The 22,037-nt window shown below is 38.4% G+C and overlaps 1 protein-coding gene across 2 annotated transcripts in view; it reads right to left on the reverse strand.

Moving 5' to 3' along the window:
• Positions 1 to 22,037, reverse strand: part of CLNK (cytokine dependent hematopoietic cell linker) — a 187,962-nt gene that overhangs the window by 63,238 nt on the left and 102,687 nt on the right. For both annotated transcript variants that reach the window (XM_032631759.1, XM_032631758.1), the window contains exons 6-8: positions 9,012 to 9,153; positions 7,647 to 7,744; positions 1,670 to 1,715 (exon numbers count right to left, since the gene is read on the reverse strand). In XM_032631759.1, coding sequence (XP_032487650.1) covers positions 1,670 to 1,715; positions 7,647 to 7,744; positions 9,012 to 9,153 — 286 coding nt within the window. The remainder of the gene's footprint in view (positions 1 to 1,669; positions 1,716 to 7,646; positions 7,745 to 9,011; positions 9,154 to 22,037) is intronic.

Genomic DNA, 22,037 nt, shown 5'->3' on the forward strand with positions numbered 1-22,037 from the left:
ATATCAAATGATTATGATCTGCTCTGGGATGCCTCTGTGCTCTGCTCCTTTTCTCTGTCAAGAGGCATGAAAAAACTTCCTCTACATAATTCACGTGGTCTTCTAAGGACTAAAATACATCAGTTAATGGAGAAAAGCTCTGAATCAAGTGCTGTGTGCATGGAAGGCATTTCCGTGTTTAAGGACTAAAGAGGCACTGATAGGAAATCTCCCCTATTTTGAGGGGTTTAGGAGTGGTCTAGAGGGAAGATAGACAGGATCTGTCGGGCTGTGAAGGATGGAGAGGAGAGATGGAATAGGGAACAGCTCTTGTTTCCTGCCTCTGCTAATTCAGTTGAATTGATGAGTCAGAAAAGCCCTGCCCACTTCCCATTTCAAGAGGAGGAAAGTAAGACTCGGAAAGGTTAGGTGCCTTACTTAAGGTAACACAGCCAGGGAGTAGTAGAGCCTGGGCTTGGGCTCCTCTCATTGCTCCTTCCACCTTGCTTCCCTTTGTGCATATCCTCCTTTTGTGCCTCCAGGTCCACTGTTCACCTTGTCCGCCCTGCTCCACCCCACTCTCCATCCTGGGAGACCAACCAGCACATGCAGGCTACCTTGCCCTGTGGTTTCAGGTTGGGTTCAGCCATTAGGAAGTCCGAACAGGAGATCAGAGGAAGTTTGGAGAGGGGGGTTGGGGCATGTATTCCCTTGAGTCCTACCCTGGGAGGTCCACATGGGCCGGTGGTGTTCCTCAACCAATGGTCACTGCTCCTCTCAAGGTGGTGAGCTCCTTCTGGTTTTCTGTAGCTGTCCCCTCATCCTTTTGGGCTTAGGGGTGGTGACAGCACCACTGCTGTTGGCCCCAGTTTCTGCGTCACCCCTCATTCTTCTCCTATACCTCACACACCTTAGTCAATAGTTCCTTTGTAAATAAACCTCCTTAAATTATCCTAATTTGGGTGTGTGCCATCTGTTTCCTCTTAGGACCCTAACTATTACACTTTCCTGTTAAAGAAAATGTGATGTTAATAATATGTTATAGAATATAGCATCAGACACATAAAAGATGATTTCAATGTTTCAGTTACTGGGAAATGTAAATCATGGGATTGTCATCTTTTCTAACTGAACATTGTAAGAGAATATGGGGACATTGGGGGAAATGATGAGAGAAGCTATAATGTATAGGATCCAATTAAATTTCTTTGGCTGTCCTCCATTTGTGCTTCTAGCACTACTGAAATCGATTATTTCCTTTCAGGTTCTTACCTGTATCTTTATCTCCAAGTTGAGTTGCTTTGCCTGAAGCTTTAAAATCTATTTTCATGTTAATTAATCAGCATTTTAAAATTAGATTTCTATCTTGCAATTTAACAGAGGGGTATGCTTAGAGAAATAACTTAGTTATGTATCTGAGGCAACCCATATGTTTCAAAACAATCTCTTTCCCAAATTGCACAACATGGGATATGACTTTTCACGATCAATTTCTTCATTAATAATGTAAGGTGATAAAAAGGCATAAGACGTGAGAGACTCTTTCCAAAATTAGTTATTTCATGAAGGTTAAGTCAATAGATAACCTTGTTGAAGAAATCTGTGACCACAGACAAAAATGTAAGAGGATCTTGGAAGCAAAGAAAGATGCAAATATACTTATATTTCAAACTTTGTGATTTGACTTTACCTTTAACATGTTGGCTTCTGATATCCCTGGAAATGGATTGTTCCACCTGTAGAAGACAACGTGGCACCATTATTTCTTAAATTGTGACTATATCATCTCATGACCTGCCACTCGGTATATAACTGTAATCTGATGATTCCCAAGGATAAAGGCATAAGTCCCTGGACTCATCATTCTTATAGATCACCCTATGAGTATGGGAGGCAACCAGTCAATAAGTGTAAATACGTGTATATACAGGTACCACTGTGCCAGCAATGAGGGTAGTGGCCTCAGGTGGTAATTTGGCATAAAAATACTTGGTTTGAGATCCAATCCAATCTTATTCCTGTGAAACTTTGGAAAACCATTTACCATATTATGAGTCTTAGATTTTTCATCTTTTTAATAGGGAAAATATTTAGTCAATCATGTCATTGAATTATTGTGAAGATCAACATACATGATCAAGTCCATGAAAGCGATGGAGCAGGCAGATCAGAGTGTGAACTCGTGTGGATGCCTGTGCTGGGATTTCACCTCCATCATGTGCTGGCTATGAGAACCTGGCCAGTCATTTAACCTTCTAAGCCTCAGTTTTCTCATCTGTGAAGTGGAGGTAACAAAAGAACTGCTACCTCACAAGGGTGGCAGGACTACATGAGACAGACAATGTGCCTAGAACGGGAAGTGACACACATGAAGCTGAATAATTGTTAGCTGTCATTATTAATAGTATTAAAAGTGTTGCTGAACTATTAAGGGATGGCTGTACAATTATTAGGCATGAGAGTGAAGAAGACGATAGAGACATCCTAATGATGCCCAATGCCTTTGAAAGCTTTTAAGCCTAGATCAGTATTGGGGTCTACGATGGTTAGTTTTATGTGTCAAATTGACAGGGTCACAGGGTATCCAGGTGTTTGATTAAACATTATTTCTGTGTGTCTGTGAAAGTGATTCCAGATGAGATTAGAATTTGGATCAGTAGACTGAGTAAGGCATATTGTCCTCCCCAATGCCGGTGGGCATCATTCAGTCCATTGAGGGGCTGAATAGAATAAAAAGGCAGGGGAAAGGAGAATTTGATCTCTCTGCCTGACTGTTGATGAGGAACGAAGGTCTTCTCCTGCCCTCGATGACTGAGATTTACATCATTGGTTCCCTTGGTGCTCAGGCCTTTGGACTCAGGCTGGAACTTATGCCACTGACTTTCCTGGGTCTCCAGCTTTCCAATGGCAGATTGTGGGACTGAGCCTCCATAATCACTAATTTATTTATATGTATGTGTATATGTCTATGGCTATATATGTCTATATGTTTCTGTCTTTCTATCGTATCTATCCTATCATCTATCTATAACCTGTCTATCTATCTATCTATCTATCTATCTATCTATCTATCTATCTATCTAACTATCTATCATCTACCACCTATGTTTCTAGAGAACCCTGACTAATAGAGAGTCTCACTGTTACACTTTATTGGTGCCAAGTTGAGTTGGCCAAGGTGAATGGGGAGGAAGGGTCACTGAACGCCCTGTTACTTCACGTCTTAATGTTCAACGTCTACCTCTTCCTCTGTGGAACATTGAAACACCTTATTTATGCTTGGAAAGTGGTGGCTCTTCTGCTGGCCAAGTTAATCAAGGCTTGAGCGTGGTTTGGGTTTGCTGTTGTTATGGCTTCCTTCGTCACACCATCAGCTTCCAATTCCGCCAGGGTATGGAGGCTGGTGTGCTGGGTTTTTATTTTATTTTTTTATAGTAGCTTTTTTTTTTTTACATCTTTATTGGAGTTTTGCAAAGTTCTTGTTGCATCCTCAGCTTTCAGCCTTCCCTGTGCACCTGCCCTGCAGAGCGGGTCTCTCCCAATGCCCTTGCCCACCTGCCATTGCTAGCCCGGAGCAGGAGAGGTTCTCCATTGTCTCTGTCTCAGCTGGGCCGTGCGTGATTAGGGTATTAGGGATGGGGCTCCCTTAGTGTTTCTGTTCTTTTCCCCTTTGGCGGCCAATGTCCATTTTCCCTTTTGAACATTTGGATCCATTTGGATCTTTCGCATGAGAGAGTTTCTTTGCATTGCATCTTCCCCAGGGGGAGGTACCCTCTGATGATATTAGCATAGGATCCTGGGCCTAGAAATATTTCCTGCCCCTCCCCCAGCGCTACTCCCATTTTTCTATCAAATAAATATTTACTAGTGTCTACTTTATACCTGTATCAATGCTGGATTATGAGGGAACAAAGAGGAATAAGAACTTGGATGGTGAAGGAAGACTCAGACATGCATGCAGTTCTGAGTTTACAACATATTATAACACAGGTTTAATTATAACAGAAGTTTTTCAGCCTTAGCGTCATTGAGAGTTGGGGTCGGATGATTCTCTGCTGTGAGGGCTGCCCTGTGCTTTTGCATTATACTGAGCGGCATCCCTGCCCTCCACCCAGTACGTGTCAGTAGCACTCCCCAAGTCTTGACAACCAAAAGTGTCTCCAGGCATTGTAAATGACCACTAGGGGTCAAAATGGTCTCGGATCAGAACTACTGATTACGCTGCAATATGTTACTGATGTCAAAGGCTGCTTTGCATTGCTTCCTCCAGAAGGCTTCTTAAAAGCCTCTGGCTGGACTAAGTGATGCAGCTCCCTGCTCTTTGCATCCTGTGTCACTTCTGTCTTAACGCTTTGTATTACATCAAAACTGCCTGTTTGGGCCAATGCCTCCTCCATTAGACTGTGGGCACTGGCTAATTTTTTTTTATCCCCATTGTTGAGCATAGTGCTTTGTACACAGCAAGCGCTCAATAAATGAAAAGTTGGACAGTGGTCTAGGGGTTTAAGACAGTTGTAACCAGTCTAAGGAGTCATCGTAAGAACTGGCCCCTGTAAGGATTGTTGAAGATCCATTTCACAGAGAGTTTAATCTCAACATAAATGTGCAAAATGAATTAGAATTAACTCCCGAGAATGAGGTTATAATAAAAAAAATCTGCTTACCATAAAAACTTGATTATTCACACATTGATTATAAAAGCAAAATTCCTTTTTAATCTGAATCGAGGCCAAGTCCTTATATAATTAATTTATAAGACAACTTCCCTCTTGGCCAAAATTGTGCTCAATCTCCCATATCCTTTTTCTCACAAGATTTCACTTGACTTAATATGTTGAGATTATAGTTCCACTTGCAAAGTGACCTAACTAAAAGAAGAAATTTATAACAGAAAGCTACAAAGATAATATGAAAGGATATAAAGTAATACAAATGGAGACAAATTCTGGCATAGTTGTTTTAAAAAAAATTAAATAAGAATTATTTTTTTTTTAAAAAGCATTCTTCTCATGAAGATTTACTTACATGGAAAGGGGGATTATCAGTGATTTTTAGGGAAAGAAAAACTTAACTTTTTAGGTCAGAATTTTCTATTCTTTATAACCAGATAAGAACTTGTGTCTTTAGCCTCTGGCCCAATGACTCTAAAATTCCTATTGTTCCCTGAATATGCTTCATGCTTTAGTGATGAGAGCCCTGAAGTGTCCTCCTCCCTGTCAAACAGCCCCCTGTGGGGCTGCCCCAGTTTCACATCTTGGGAATAGTAGCAAATATTCACGTGACAACTTTGAGGAACAGACTGGAATAAGGGTTCCATGTGAATAGAAATCAAACTGGGAAAGAAGACTGTGTCTCTTTTCCTATTAATATTTCAGGCTATTCGTATTTCAAGGTTCAGATCAAATGACTGAGAGTTTGTTTGTTCATTTCTATCCAATTAACCCACATCTGTTGAAAACTTCTTACATAAAGGCACTGTGCTGGGTACTGGGGCTAAAATGGTCCCTGTCCTCATGGAGGTGTCATTTAGCAATGGATTGCTTTGTGCCAGGCACTGTGTTTTGTATGTATTATCATAAAGCTATGAGTTTTTATAGCTGAGACAGTAAAGGCTCAGAGAAGGTAAGTATTGGAGCCATTAAAATAGGGATTATAACGTTTGTCTTGCAAGGTCATTTTAAGGATTAAATGTCATTCATTCATTCATTCATTGCCATCTATCCTCCGAAAGACCTTCCATGAGTGCCCTGCTTTCATTATTTTTTCAAAGCACTCATCACTTGACATATTGTCTTTGTATCTATTATTTATCTATTTATTTATCACAGGCCTCCTCCCACTAGATGTAAGTTTCTTGAGAGCAGGGCCTTGGTGGTTTACCGATGCCTATAATTTTGTCTGGTCCATGGCAGGCACCCAACACATATGTCTTGAGTGAATTTGTTGAGTGAATGATTCAAGTGTTTAGCTTGGTGTCTGTGTAAAGAGGAAGTGTTCAGTATTTTATCCCTCATCTTGCTCTCCCAATCTCTATTGGCTGTGTTCTGTGTAAATGATACTATTTGGTAAAATTTGTAGTTTCCTTTTCTTGTCAATATTTAACAGAAACCCTCAAGTTAAGTAGGTAAACTATTTGAACAGATAATGTACAAGGAAGATGTGTTATAAATATTCAAAAGCATGTTCAGACTCACTAATAAATGTGCTACAGATTTAAAAAAAGAACAGTGAAATCTCTTTTTTGTTTTGTTAAATTATGATTAAAAATGTAATATCCAGTTTTGGTGAGAATTCTATGAAGTGGAAATTCCAACATAGGGCTTCCTGGAGGGTAAATTGAAATGATTTTTCAGGAAGAAATTTAACAATATGTACTAAAACCATTTAAAATGTTTTCACTCAATGGTTAAGTAAAATAATTAAAAATCTTATAATGGGGAGTGATGTATCTGTAAAGATTATGCTTATTAATGCTTGTTTTGTCACATGAGAGATTGTTTTATGACTGAAAGTTAATGTGAAAAGGAAAGAAAACTGGTGTATGCTATATAATAAGGACTCCCTTGCACAAAACATATCAGCATAGAAAACATTGACATGAAATGTACCCAAAATGTTATGACTAACAGCCCTGCAACCCCAGGGATGATTAATTTGTATTTTATGCATTTATGCATTAAGAAAATTAAACATTAGCAAAAGTGTTATTACAAATAAAATTCTATATGTGTTTAGAGCATTTACATTTACAAGATATTTTCCTAAGATTATCTTTTGTGGTCTCAACAGCTTTTTGAAGTAAGCATGGCAGAGATTTTTATTCTTATTTTTAAGATGGGTTTACAAAGAGGCTCAGAGAGGTTGTTTGACTTACTGTCGTCCCTTGGTATCTGTAGGGGATTGGTTTCAGGAATCCCCATGAATATAAAAATCTGTGGATGCTCAAGTCCTTTATATGAAATAGCATGGTATTTGGAAATAACCTACACACATACTCCTATATACAGCTGACCCACGAATAACACAAGTTTGAACTGTGTGGGTCCACTTACACTTGGATTTTTTTCACTAAGTACATACTATGGTACTACTCAATCCTTGGTTGGTTGAATCATCTCCAGATTACTTATAATACCGAATACAATGTAAATGCTATGTAAATAGTTGTAAATACAATGTATATACTACGTAAATACTTGCTGGCGTGTGGCAAATTCAAGTTTTCCTTTTTGGAACTTTGTGGAATTTTTGTTTTTTTAAATCCTTGGTTAAATCTGCAGATGGGGAACTGGCAGATATGGAAGGCTGACTACTTATTACCACATAATTAGCAGTTGGAATCTTTGGGCCTAAAATCTGGGCAAAATGATGTTATTATCAAAAAGCTTTGAGTTTAAATTTTGCTTCCAGAGAACAGGATGAGCATTAGATGAGGTGCAGGTGAAAGCCTGATGCCTGGCTCACAGAAAATCTTCAACAAATGTTCTTCTTCCTTCTAGGGTTACTCTACAGGACCATGATCCCACCAGTCTAATCCCCCTGCACCTCACTGAGCTTGGCCTGCTCATCACCTAACAAGATGCCTTGGGAATGAGAGATGGGGAAGCTCTTGGCTGCTAGGATGTGCTCTCCATATGTTTGGTTCATACGGTCAAGCCTTTACTCACTTCTTCCAGCCTCATCCGGGTTTGCCTGTCTGTGGGGATAGAGGTCTTGGCATCTAAGGAAAGGGGTGTGTCCATCACACCCTTGAAATAACGTGTATCTGTGAGAAGAGAAAAAATTTAAGGTCATACTTTACATGGCTCAGCATATTACAATTTATAAACTATTTGCCTATCTACAAACTCATTGAATCATCACAATATAGGTATAAGGCAAGTAATTCTACTTCCACTTAACGGATGAAGAAACTGAGGTTCAAAGAGGAGAACTCACTCCTCTTGGTCCACACACGTAAATGTCAAAGTCTGGACCTGAACATTCTTCATTCTCTTATCCACTTGGAGAATTCTACTCATCTGTCAAGGCTTGGGCTGTGTCACGCCCTTTGAAAATCTTCCTAGACACCTGCACACCACCCCTGGCTCTCTTTTCCACGTCATGTACTTAACATATGCTTAATTATATACTTAACATAATTATATACATTATCTACTTAAATTATTCTATCATGCTTATCTGTTTATCTGTCTTTCTGCCATTAGATTGTGACCTTTCTGAGAACATGTATTATGCTTTGTTTATCTTTATGTCACTTGATCAATCTTAATGTGATAACTGGCACACAGTAGATACTCAGTAAATGCTTGCTGAGTAAATGAAGAAAGGAATATCATTATTATTTACAGGGTGATTCTCCCCAGTAGAGTCATTTCAGTAGATCAGGCTCTCAGAAATCTCAAATGCTTTCTCTTTTCCCTTACAGCAGTGTGCTTTACCTAAGGTTCAGAGAACTTGCTGGAGCTGTCCAAAGCACCCCAGTTAGAAAGAGGCAAAGGTGGGTTTGTAATAAGCTCTTCTTTCTCTTAAAAAGCTTGGCTTTGCTGTCATGCCCTAGTTCCACTCATATGCTGGTTACTGGCAAAACATATCAGCCATATTAAAAAGTCTTCCCTTTTACTGTAATCTCCTCTATGCAAACTTTGTCTTAACAGGGATGTTGTCCACATTCCTGCTGGCCAATGTTCTGTCATGCTCATCAGTTGTTTCTAGGACTTAAGATGAGCATCATGATAATAATAACCAATAGTCACAGAGCTCTGACTCTGTGTTAAGTCCTCTGGTGAGAACTCAGCATGCATCATACATGTGATCTTCAAACAAAACTCTGGGGATAAGTTCTCTTATTATGAACCCTGTTTTCTGATAGAGAAAATGATTTTTAGATGCTTGCTCAAGGTCACATAGCTAATAAGACATAGAGGCATGATTTTAAACTAGAGCTGTTTAATTCAGAACCTGCAGCTTTAGTTGCTATGCATTATTGCAGCACGGACATGCATTTTCAGATTTCAGCCCCCAAATGTTACCCGCATATTCAGATTCCTTTATAGGCCTGGTTGGTAAAATTTTCACTGATTGCCATGCTTCTACCATGTGAAGCTCAAGGTCTTCATAGTCCTCATCTGTGTGGCCTTTTGCTTCATCGAGGACTGCTGCTAATTTCCTTCCCTAAGGAGGGAACGTTTGAGTGAGTCAAGGAAAGGTACAATAATGACAAAGATTATAGACTACCATGATAGCTAGGGGAGTAATACGGATTCTCTTAGCTTGGAGTTAAAGATTTGAGAGTCTGGGATCTGAGGCAGTTAAATTCTTGTAGTAGGCAGAATTCTAATGCTATCCCTAGAATGACATCAGTGTTATGATGGTGTGAGACACTCCCTTTGTCTCTCCCCTTCAACCTACAACTAGTAAAACATCCATAACTCAACAAAGGTTCCTCTGCCCAAGACACCAGGACTCCAGAGAGATCCACATGTTTGTACATCTGAAGGTAGGTAGATCGGAATACATAGAGAGGGTAGAATCAGGGGAACAGTAGAGGTGGTGCCCATAATCCTGACCCCCAGAAAACCTGGTGGCAGCGGCAGAGGTGGTACACGACTCTTATTTCCTGGCTACAGTGGTGCCCATGGTCACAAGGAACTGGGCAGCAGCAGCAGCAGCAGGACCTGAAAACGCCAGGTGTGTGTGTGATTCTGGCACCCCCTGCCCATGGCTCCCCATCCCTTGCTACAGTAGCATTGCTGATAACTCAAGCAACACTGGACATGAAGATGCCAGTAGCAGCAGTGACATTGGCATCAGCAAGGCACCAGTGATCCCAGAGGCATAAGCTGCAATGACAAGGGCACCAGTGAAATCTCTGGTAGAGGCAGTGGAGGGTGGAAACTGCTGATTCTCAAATAGGCAGCTCAGATAAGAAAAAACAAAAACGTGGTATAGCAACACCTACTGAAAAACAGAAGAAAGGTCTCTAATTACCAATCTGTGGAACTGTTAGAATCAAAGTAAACAAAGCTTTACCTAAACAAGAGAGATGTTTACTACTTCAAATGCACTGGTAGGGGAACAACTCATCAAGCACCATGAAAAACCGTGGTAACACAGTATCACAAAATGAATATGACAATTATCCAGAAACTAAATTTAAGTCACAGGAGACTGTGATCTAACTGGTAGAGTTAAAAATAGCTGTCATGAGGAAACTCAACAAGCCATAAGAAAACTCAGAAAGCAATTCAATGAGCTCAGGAATAAAACCAATGACAGAAGGAATACTTTACCAAAGAGACTAAAACTCTAAAAAATAATCAAACAGAAATTCTGGAGCTTGAGAACTCAATAAATGAGATGAAGAATACATTAGAAAGCACTGGGAATAGAGCAGATAATGTGGAAGAGAGAATCAGTGAGCTCAAAGATAGAAATTTAAAAATGATTCAGGTAGAAGAGGAGAGAGAACTAAGATTTTTTAGAAAAATGAACAAATTCTATAAGAATTATCTGATTGCATTAGAAAAAAGCACCATAAGATAGCGGGTATATCAGAAAAGGAAGAGAGGGAGAAGGGAGTAGAGAGCTTATTTAAAAATATAATAGCTGAGGGCTTCCCTGGTGGCACAGTGGTTGAGAGTCTGCCTGCCGATTCAGGAGACACGGGTTCGTGCCCCGATCCGGGAAGATCCCACATGCTGCGGAGCGGCTGGGCCTGTGAGCCATGGCCGCTGAGCCTGCGTGTCTGGAGCCTGTGCTCCGCAACAGGAGAGGCCATGAGAGTGAGAGGCCCGCGTACCGCAAAAAAAAAAAAAAAAAAATAGCTGAGAACTTCCCAAACCTGAGGAAGGACCTGGATATACAAGTCCACGAAGCTAGTAGAACACCTAATTATCTTAATGCAAAAAGACCTTCTCCAAGACACGTTATATTAAAACTGTCAAAAGTCAATGATAAAGAAAGAGTATTAAAGGCAGTCAGGGAAAAAAAAGACAGTAACCTACAAAGGTACTCCCATTAGGCTATCAGCAGACTTCTCAGCAGAAACTCTGTAGGCCATGAGAGAAAGGAATGACATACTCAAAATACTGAAAGATAAAAACTGAGCCAAGAATACTCTATCCAGCAAAGTTATCTTTCAGATATAAAGGAGAAATAAAGGCTTTCCTAGACAAATAAAACCTGAGGGAGTTCATGACCACTAGACCTTCCTTACAAGAAATGTTGAAAGGAGCTCTTCTACTTGAAGCAAAAAGGTAAAAGTATACAAAACTTTGAGTAATGTGATAAATAGAGAGAATCAGAAAATTGCAACTCTATATCAGAATAGGTTGTTAAACAATTATAGCATAAAGGTTAAAGGAAAAAACATTAAAAATAACTATAGCTACTTAAATTTGGTAATGAACTCACAACATAAAAAGGGAAGTTTTTGTGGCAACAAAAAGATGAGGGGGAGAAGAAAAGGATACAACCTGTATAGACAAATGAACATAAGACTAAACAACATGCTACTGAACAAATATTGGGTTAATGGAAAAATTCAAAGGAGAAATAAAAAAAAAAACACATGAGGACAAATAAAAATAAAAATATGACATACCAAAACCTATGTATGCAGCCAAGCAGTACTAAGAGGAAAGGTAGCAATACAGGCCTACCTCAAGAAATAAGAAAAATCTTGAATAAATAATATAACCTTATACATAAAACAGCTAGAAAAAGAAGAGAAAACAAAGCCCAAAGTCAGTAGAAGGAAGAAAATACTAAAAATTAGAGCAGAAGTAAATGAAATAGAGAAAAAAAGACAACAGAAAAAGATGAATGAGGCTAAGACCTGCTTCTTTGAAAAGATAAATGAAATGGGCAAACCTTTAGCTAGATATACTAAGAAAAAATGAGAAGGCTTAAATAAATAAAATCTGAAACAAAAGAGAAGTTACAACAAATACCACAGAAATGCAAAAGACTATAAGAGGGGGCTTCCCTGGTGGTGCAGTGGTTGAGAGTCCGCCTGCCAATGCAGGGGACATGGGTTCGTGCCCTGGTCCGGGAAGATCCCACATGTCGCAGAGCAGGTGGGCCCGTGAGCCATGACCACTGAGCCTGTGCATCCGGAGCCTGTGCTCCTCAATGGGAGAAGCCACAACAGTGAGAGGCCCGCATACCGCAAAATAAATAAATAAATAAATAAAGGTTATAAGAGACTACTGTGAATAGCTATATGCCAACAAATTGGATAACCAAAATGAAATGGATATAAATTCTTAGAATTATATAACCTTCCAAGATTGAATCATGAAGAACCAGATTTTCTGAATAGACTGATCCCTAGTAAGCAGATTGAAGCAGTAATCAAAAACATTTCAAAAACAAAAGTCCAGGAGACATTCAAGATGGAGGAGGAGTAAGATGTGGGGATCAGCTTACTACAGAAAACCTACTGAACACTGGCAGAAGACCTCAGACTTCCCAAAAAATATATATATTTTTTCCTTTTCCTCTTTTTGTGAATGTGTATGCTTCTTTGTGTGATTTTGTCTGTATAGCTTTGCTTTTGCCATTTGTCCTAAGGTTCTGTCTGTCCTTTTTTTTTTTTTTTTAGTATAGTTTTTAGCACTTGTTACCATTGATAGATATATTTTTTCGTTTGGTTGCACTTTCTTTCTTTTTTTTATTACTTTTAAATTTTTAAAATTTTAATAATTTAAAAAATTCTTTATTTTAATAACTTTATTGTATTTTATTATATTTTCTTTCTTTCTTCCTTCCTTCCTTCTTTCCTTCCTTCCTTCCTTCCTTCCTTCCTTCCTTTCTTTCTTTCTTTCTTTCTTTCTTTCTTTCTTTCTTTCTTTCTTTCTTTCTTTCTTTCTTTCTTTCTTTCTTTCTTTCTTCTTTCTCCCTTTCCTTCTGAGCCATGTGGCTGATGGGGTCTTGATGCTCTGGCCGGGTTTCAGTCCTGAGCTTCTGAGGTGGGAGAGCTGAGTTCAGGACATTGTTCAGGACCAGAGACCTCACGGCTCCATATAATATCAAATGGCAAAAGCGCTCCCAGAGATCTCCAACTCAATGCTAAGACCCAACTCCACTCAAAGAGCAGCAAGTTACAGTGCTGGACAGCCAATGCAAAAAAAACTAGCAAGACAGGAATGCAACCCCACCCAGTAGTAGAGAGGCTGCCTAAAATCATATTAAGGTCACAGACACCCCAAAACACACCACCAGATGGGGTCCTACCCACCAGAAAGACAAGATCCAGCCTCATCCACCAGAACACAGGCACCAGTCCCCTCAACCAGGAAGCCTACAAAACCCACTGAACCAACCTCAGCCACTGGGGGCAGACACCAAAAACAACAGGAACTACGAAACTGCAGCCTGTGAAAAGGAGACCCCAAACACAGTAAGTTAAGCAAAATGAGAAGACAGAGAAATACACAGCAGTTGAAGGAGCAAGGTAAAAACTCACCAGACCAAACAAATGAAGAGGAAATAGGCAGTCTACCTAACAAAGAGTACAGAGTAATGATAGTAAAGATGATCCAAAATCTTGGAAATAGAATGGAGAAAATACAAGAAACATTTACCAAGGACCTAGAAGAATTAAAGAGCAAACAAAAAATGATGAACAACACAATAAATGAAATTAAAAATTCTCTAGATGGAATCAATAGCAGAATACCTGAGGCAGAAGAATGGATAAGAGACCTGGAAGATAAAATATTGGAAACGACTGCCACAGAGCAGAATAAAGAAAAAAGAATGAAAAGAATTGAGGACAGTATCAGAGACCTCTGGGACAACATTAAACACACCAAGATTCGAATTATAGGGGTCCCAGAAGAAGAAGAGAAAAAGAAAGGGTCTGAGAAAATATTTGAAGAGATTATAGTTGGAAACTTCCCTAATATGGGAAAGGAAATAGTCAAAAGTCCAGGAAGCACAGGGAGTCCCATACAGGATAAATCCAAGGAGAAACATGCCAAGACACATATTAATCAAACTATCAAAAATTAAATACAAAGAAAAATATTAAAAGCGGAAAGGGAAAAGCAACAAATAACATATAAGGGAATCCCCATAAGGCTAAGAGCTGATCTTTCAGCAGAAACTCTGCAAGCCAGAAGGGAGTGACAGGACATATTTAGAGTGATGAAAGGGAAAAACGTACAACCAAGATTACTCTACCCAGCAAGGATCTCACTCAGAGTCGATAGAGAAATTAAAACCTTTACAGACAAGCAAAAGTTAAGAGAATTCAGCACCACCAAACCAGCGTTATAACAAATGGTAAAGGAACTTCTCTAGGAAGGAAACACAAGAGAATGAAAAGACCTACAATAACAAAACCAAAACAGTTAAGAAAATGGTAATAGGAACATACATATTGATAACTACCTTAAATGTAAATGGATTAAATGCTCCAACCAAAAGACACAGACTGGCTGAATGGATACAAAAACAAGACCCGTACATATGCTGTCTACAAGAGACACACTTCAGGCCTAGGGACACATACAGACTGAAAGTGAGGGGATGGAAAAAGATATTCCATGCAAATGGAAATCAAAAGAAAGCTGGAGTAGCAATTCTCATATCAGACAAAATTAACTTTAAAATAAGGACTATTACAAGGGACAAAGAAGGCCACTACATAATGATCAAGGGATCAATCCAAGAAGACAATATAACAATTGTAAATATTTATGAACCCAACATAGGTGCACCTCAATATGTAAGGCAAATGCTAACAGCCATACAAGGGGAAATCGACAGTAACATAATCATAGTAGGGGACTTTAACATGCCACTTTCACCAATGGACACATCACCCCAAATGAAAATAAATAAGGAAACACAAACTTTAAATGATACATTAAGCAAGATGGACTTAATTGATATTTATAGGACATTCCATACAAAAATAACAGAATACACTTTCTTCTCAGGTGCTCATGGAACATTCTCCAGGATAGATCATATCTTGTGTCACAAATCAAGCCTTGGTAAATTTAAGACAATTGAAATATCAAGCATCTTTTCTGACCACAATGCTATGAGAGTAGATATCAATTACAGGAAAAAAATCTGTAGGAACACTACTAAATAACCAAGAGATCACTGAAGAAATCAAAGAGGAAATAAAGAAATACCTAGAAACAAAAGACAATGAAAACACGATGACTGAAAACCTATGGGATGCAGCAAAAGCAGTTCTAAGAGGGAAGTTTATAGCAATACAATCCTACCTTAAGAAGCAAGAAACATCTCAAATGACCAACCTAACCTTACACCAAAAGCAATTAGACAAAGAAGAACAAAAAACCCTCCAAAGTTAGCAGAAGGAAAGACATCATAAAAATCAGATCAGAAATAAATGAAAAAGAAATGAAGGAAACAATAGCAAAGATCAATAAAACTAAAAGCTGTTTCTTTGAGAAGATACACATAATTGATAAACCACTAGCCAGACTTATCAAGAAAAAAAGGGGGAAGACACAAATCAATAGATTTAGAAATGAAAAAGGAGATGTAACAACTGACACTGCAGAAATACAAAGGATCATGAGAGATTACAACAAGCAACTATATGCCAATAAAATGGACAACCTGGAAGAAATGGACAAATTCTTAGAAAAGCACAACCTTCTGAGGCTGAAGCAGGAAGATATAGAGAATATAAACAGATCAATCACAAGCACTGAAATTGAGACTGTGATTAAAAATCTTCCGACAAACAAAAGCCCAGGACCAGATGGCTTCACAGGCAAATTCTGTTAAGCATTTAGAGAAGAGCTAACACTTACCCTTCTCAAACTCTTCCAAAATATAGCAGAGGGAGGAACAGTATCAAACTCATTCTATGAGGCCACCATCACCCTGATACCAAAACCAGACAAAGATGTCACAAAGAAAGAGAACTACAGGCCAATACCACTGATGAACATAGATACAAAAAACCTTAACAGAATACTAGCAAACAGAATCCAGCAACGCATTAAAAGGATCATACACCATGATGAAGTGGGGTTTATCCTAGGAACGCAAGGATCCTTCAATATATGCAAATCAATTAATGCGATATACCATATTAACAAATTGAAGGAGAAAAATCACATGATCATCTTAATAGATGCAGAAAAAGCTTTCAACAAAATTTAACACTGATTTATGATAAAAACTCTCCAGAAAGTAGGCATAGAGGGATGTTACCTCAACATAGTAAAGGCCATATATGACAAACCCACAGCCAACATCATTCTCAATAGTGAAAAACTGAAACCATTTCCTCTAAGATCAGGAACAAGACAAGGTTGTTCACTCTCACCACTATTATTCAACATTGTTTTGGAAGTTTTAGCCACAGCAAGCAGAGATGAAAAAGAAATAAAAGGAATCCAAACTGGAAAAGAAGTAAATCTGTCACTGTTTGCAGATGACATGATACTATACATAGAGAATCCTAAAGATGCTACCAGAAAACTACTAGAGCTAATCAATGAATTTGGTGAAGTAGCAGGATAAAAATTAATGCACAGAAATCTCTTGCATTCCTATACACTAATGATGAAAAATCTGAAAGAGAAATTAAGGAAACACTCCCATTTACCATTGCAACAAAAAGAATAAAATAGCTAGGAATAAATCTACCTAAGGAGAAAAAAGACCTGTATGCAGAAAACTATAAGACACTGATGAAAGAAATTAAAGACGATACAAACAGATGGACAGATATACCATATTATTGGATTGGAAGAATCAACATTGTGAAAATGACTATAATACCCAAAGCAATCTACAGATTCAATGCAATCCCTGTCAAACTACCAATGGCAATTTTCACAGAACTAGAACGAAAATTTTCACAATTTGTATGGAAATACAAAGACCTCAAATAGCCAAAGCAATCTTGAGAAAGAAAAACGGAGCTGGAGGAATCAGGCTCCCAGACTTCAAACTATACTACAAAGTTACAGTAATTAAGCCTTATGGTATTGGCACAAAAACACAAATATAGATCAAAGGAACAGGATAGAAAGCCCAGAGATAAACCCTGACACATATGGTCACCTTATTTCTGATAAAGGAGGCAAGAATATACAATGGAAAAAAGACAGGCTTTTCAATAAGTGGTGCCGGGAAAAGTGGACAGCTACATGTAAAAGAATGAAATTAGAACACCCCCTAACACCATACAGAAAAGTAAACTCAAAATGGATTCAAGACCTAAATGTAAGGCCGGACACTATAAAACTCTTAGAGTAAAACATAGGCAGAACACTCCATTACATAAATCACAGCAAGATCCTTTTTGACCCACCTCCTACAGAAATAGAAATAAAAATGAAAATAAACAAATGGGACCTAACAAAACTTAAAAGCTTTTGCACAGCAAAGGAAACCATAAAAAGACGAAAAGACAACCCTCAGAATGGGAGAAAATATTTGCAAATGAAGCAACTGACAAAGGATTAATCTCCAAAATTTACAAGCAACTCGTGCAGCTCAATATCAAAAAAAACAAACAACCCAATCCAAAAATGGGCAGAAGACCTAAATAGACATTTCTCCAAAGAAGATACACAGATTGCCAGCAAACACATGAAAGGATGCTCAACATCAGTAATCATTAGAGAAATGCAAGACAAAACTACAATGAGGTATCACCTCACACCAGTCAGAATGGCATCATGAAAATATGTACAAACAATAAATGCTGGAGAGAGTGTGGAGAAAAGGGAACCCCCTTGCACTGTTGGTGGGAATTTAAATTGATACAACCACTATGGAGAACAGTATGGGGGTTCCTTAAAAAACTAAAAATAGAACTACCATACAACCTAGCAATCCCACTACTGGGCATATACCCTGAGAAAACCATACTTGAAAAAGAGTCATGTACCACAATGTCCATTGCAGCTCTATTTACAATAGACAGGATATGGAAGCAACCTACGTGTCCATCAACAGGTGAGTGAATAAAGAAGATATGGCACATATATACAATGGAATACTACTCAGCCATAAAAAGAAATGAAATTGAGTTACTTGCAGTGAGGTGGATGGACATAGAGTCTGTCATACAGAGTGAAGTAAGTCAGAAAGAGAAAACAAATACCGTATGCTAACACATATATATGAAATCTAAAAAAAAGTAAAAGGTTCTGAAGAACCTAGGGGCAGGACAGGAATAAAGATGCAGATGTAGAGAATTGACTTGAGGACATGTGGAGGGGGAAGGGTAAGCTGGGATGAAGTGAGAGAGTGGCATGGACATATATACACTACCAAATGTAAAATAGATAGCTAGTGGGAAGCAGCCACATAGCACAGGGAGATCAGCTCAGTGCTTTGTGTCCACCTAGAGGGGTGGGATAGGGAGTTTGGGGGGGAGACACAAGAGAGAGGAGATATGGGGATATATGTATATGTATAGCTGATTCACTTTGTTATAAAGCAGAAACTAACACACCATTGTAAAGCAATTATACTCCAATAAAGATATTAAAGAAAAAATAAGCAAGTCGAATACAACAATACATTAGGATCATACACCACGATCAAATGAGATTTATTCCAAGGATGCAAGGATAGTTCAATCTGCAAGTCAATCAACACGATACACCACATTAACCAAACGAAGGATAAAAAAATCACATATTGACTTCAATAGATGCATAAAAGTATTTGACAAGTTTCAACATCTGTTTATGATAAAAACTGAATAAAATGAGTATAGGAGGCATATACCTTAACATAATAAAGGCCATATATGACAAGCCCACAGTTAACATCATACTCAGCCAGAAGTGTCTTAACTGAGATCATGAATGTAAAATTTTTAGCAAAATACCTGATGGTCAACACTCACTAAACGCTAGTTGTAAATATTATTATGACTGCTACTGTAATAACAACTACTATTTAAAAAAGCTTGAGATAAGAGAAGGCCACCAATCATGGTTTGTTCTCCTCCCTTTAAAGTCTCTCTAACATTTGTTGAGTACTTTATATGTGTTAGGTGCTTTCTGTACTCTATTTCATTGTATAAGCAGAAATACCTATGAGGTGATTTTACTCTAGTGTAGGAACCTGGAATTAGATAGGCTTGAGTTTAAATTCTAGGTTGGCATAATTCTCATTCTGAAATATATTTAGACAAGTGCTTTAGTAGTCCCAAGCTTCCAAGTGTATGTCTTTTTTTGATCATCACTCTATCAAAGGGAAAGCAGTTTGGTAAAAGTAAAGACTAGTTACAGGATGAGTCTGCTTTCCAGGTAAGCAATAGCATGGGGGGACCTCACCAGGCCCCTATCTGGAGGACATTTTGGGCTCCACTTTGGCTCAAGGCAACTCTGCTCATTCAATGAAAAGGTATAGAATGCAATTTAGTAAATCTGTGTTCTTCATGGGACAGCATAAAGAAGGAGATGGACCCACTGAAGACAACAATTTTGACTTTCAATGTGCTAGCCCTTGATTTTCCCAAGTGCTTCCTATGGAAAGCAAGGCTTGAGTCTTACATGAACAGAGGAATTAGGCAAGTTTTGAAGGGCCCGTTTATCAAACGTAGAGAGTTCAGGTGCAGGAGACCAGGGAGCGACATAGTGATTTAAGAGCAGGAACAGGTTAGTAGGGGAGAGCTTGGTGACCCAAAGGAAAAAGATTACATCACTGAACACAAAGTTGGAGTAGAAACATTTGCATATTTGCGCTCATGCTGTGCCCCCAGCAACAGGTCATTATAGCCCTGAAACCCTGCCTACTTGGTCTGGTCTCAGGAGGTAAGCAGGGATCAGACTAGGAGTTCTTGGATGGGAAACCAGGTGAGGTTGGTCTGCTTAGCATTATCATGGATCCAAGATGGAGTCATCCTCTCCTAGATCTAAACTGTGAGTCCACTTTATGACCTTGGGGAGGTTACTTAACCTCCCTTACTTCAGTCTGTAAATTGGAGAAGGCTAAAGTTACCTTATTTGGTTGCAGTCAGAGATTAATTGAGCAAATTGTATATAAAGGTTCTACTTTGGTGCCTGCCCATGACAGGAGCTCGGGACACGTTAGATCCCTTCTCTCTAGTTGATGTGCTGAGTATCAGCGGAGCTGAGTGCCCATGGCAAAGCAAAGATGCTGGGAGGTGCATTCCAGGGGTTTTCACAATTGACCTGGCAAAGTGAGTGAGGTGACTGGGCTGTTCTCCTCCAGAACTGCACACAGAAGTGAGCTCTGAGTTGAAGCACCAGTATTTGACTCCTTTGGGATTTGACAGATAGACATTTTTGCAAGGACATCATTTTTATACTATTATGGCAACCAAGACTCCTCAGAGCATAGTCTCTTTGGGAAAGCCTTGGACCTGTTGGAAGAACTGGAGATGTGAGACAGAGCCCATCTTTAGTCCTGTCACCTTGCTAGACTTCATGGGCTCAGGGCACAAAGGGACGCCAGCAGGAACAGCAACCACCGCTCCAGGTCTGAAGAGAATCTACATCAGACCCTCAGAATCTTGCCCCCAGGACCAAATATAAATATTTTGGTTTATTTTTTTCCAGAAAGAGAAAGGGACAGAGTTTTATTTTAAATATAATGCATTACATCTATTTATCTGTTAACCTATCTAGTATCTGTCTACTGTCACTATCAGGGTTCTTACTAAAAGCTCAGTATATATAAGCCTTATACTTTATAAAATATTTTGTGATTGACTGATTGATTCATCGTGTGTATGTGTGTGTGAGTGTGTGTCCTGGGATGAAGAGCCGTAGCTTTAATTTAATTTTTTATTTAAACTTATTTATTTATTTTTATTATTGGCTGTATTGGGTCTTTGTTGCTGTGTGCGGACTTTCTCTAGTTGAGGTGAGCAGCGGCTACTATTTGTTGTGGTGCGCGGGCTTATTGCAGTGGCTTCTCTTGTTGCGGAGCATGGGCTCTAGGCACGTGGGCTTCAGTAGTTGTGGCACATGGGCTCACTAATTGTGACACACAGGCTTAGTTGCTCCAAGGCATGTGGGATCTTCCCAAACCAGGGCTTGAACCCATGTCCCTTGCATTGGCAGGCGGATTCTTAACCACTCTGCCACCAGGGAAATCCAAATTCTTAAAGAAGTCTTTCAAATAGTAAAGAACCAATGATTTTACAGGTAAATTCTGTCTATCTATCTATCATCTATTTATCATCTATCTATCTCTATCATTTCTATCTATCCCATTTATCATCTATAGATAGGTTAGTTAAAAGTATTCAAATTATGTAAATTATAATTTAACAATTAAATTATTTATAGTATTAGATATCTAATTTCATGTTATAAATTTAAAATTTTCTTGTCATTAAACATCTTTGTAAATATTATCAATGACTTCATAATATGAATATATCATAATACATTCAATGATTCTTCTATTATTGAATATTTAGCATGATCCTAGTGTGTTGCCATTTAAAATATATTATAAAATATAGATGAATATTTAAATATTAATCCAAATTTTAGCTTAATTCTTTAATTTAAATTCCCAACCATAGAATTATGGGGCCTAAGAAAATGGACATTTTTATATTTGTTAGTTAATATTATGAAATTGCTTTCCAAAGAGTTTCTTGCAATTTAAAATTTCACCATGAGTTTTAGGAAGTGATTTTCTCATCACACACTTGCCAGCACCATGTGTTGGTATTTTCACCTTATTCAATCTTCACGATGGCCACTGTGAGTTAATTTTTGTCTTTATTGTATAGTTGAGGAATGGAAATGTAATATTTTTCCCTTTCTCTATATTAATGCCTCAATATTTATTTATTTTTCCAGTTTTACTGAGAAATAATTGACATACATCACTGTATAAGTTTAAGACATACAGCATGATGATTTGATTTACATATATTGCAGGAATACAGTTTTCTACCCAAGAACTGAAATGCAGTTTTCTCTGCCAGGGAATTATGCCATTTGGAAAAGTTTAATTGTTTTAAATTCACTAAGTACCTTGATAAAAGCCACTTACTTTGTAAATATCAAACACTGACAAAATAGGTAAGGAAAGCGGCTGAC

This window comes from Phocoena sinus, chromosome 5 (genome assembly GCF_008692025.1).
Source record: "Phocoena sinus isolate mPhoSin1 chromosome 5, mPhoSin1.pri, whole genome shotgun sequence".
Lineage (NCBI taxonomy): Eukaryota > Metazoa > Chordata > Mammalia > Artiodactyla > Phocoenidae > Phocoena > Phocoena sinus.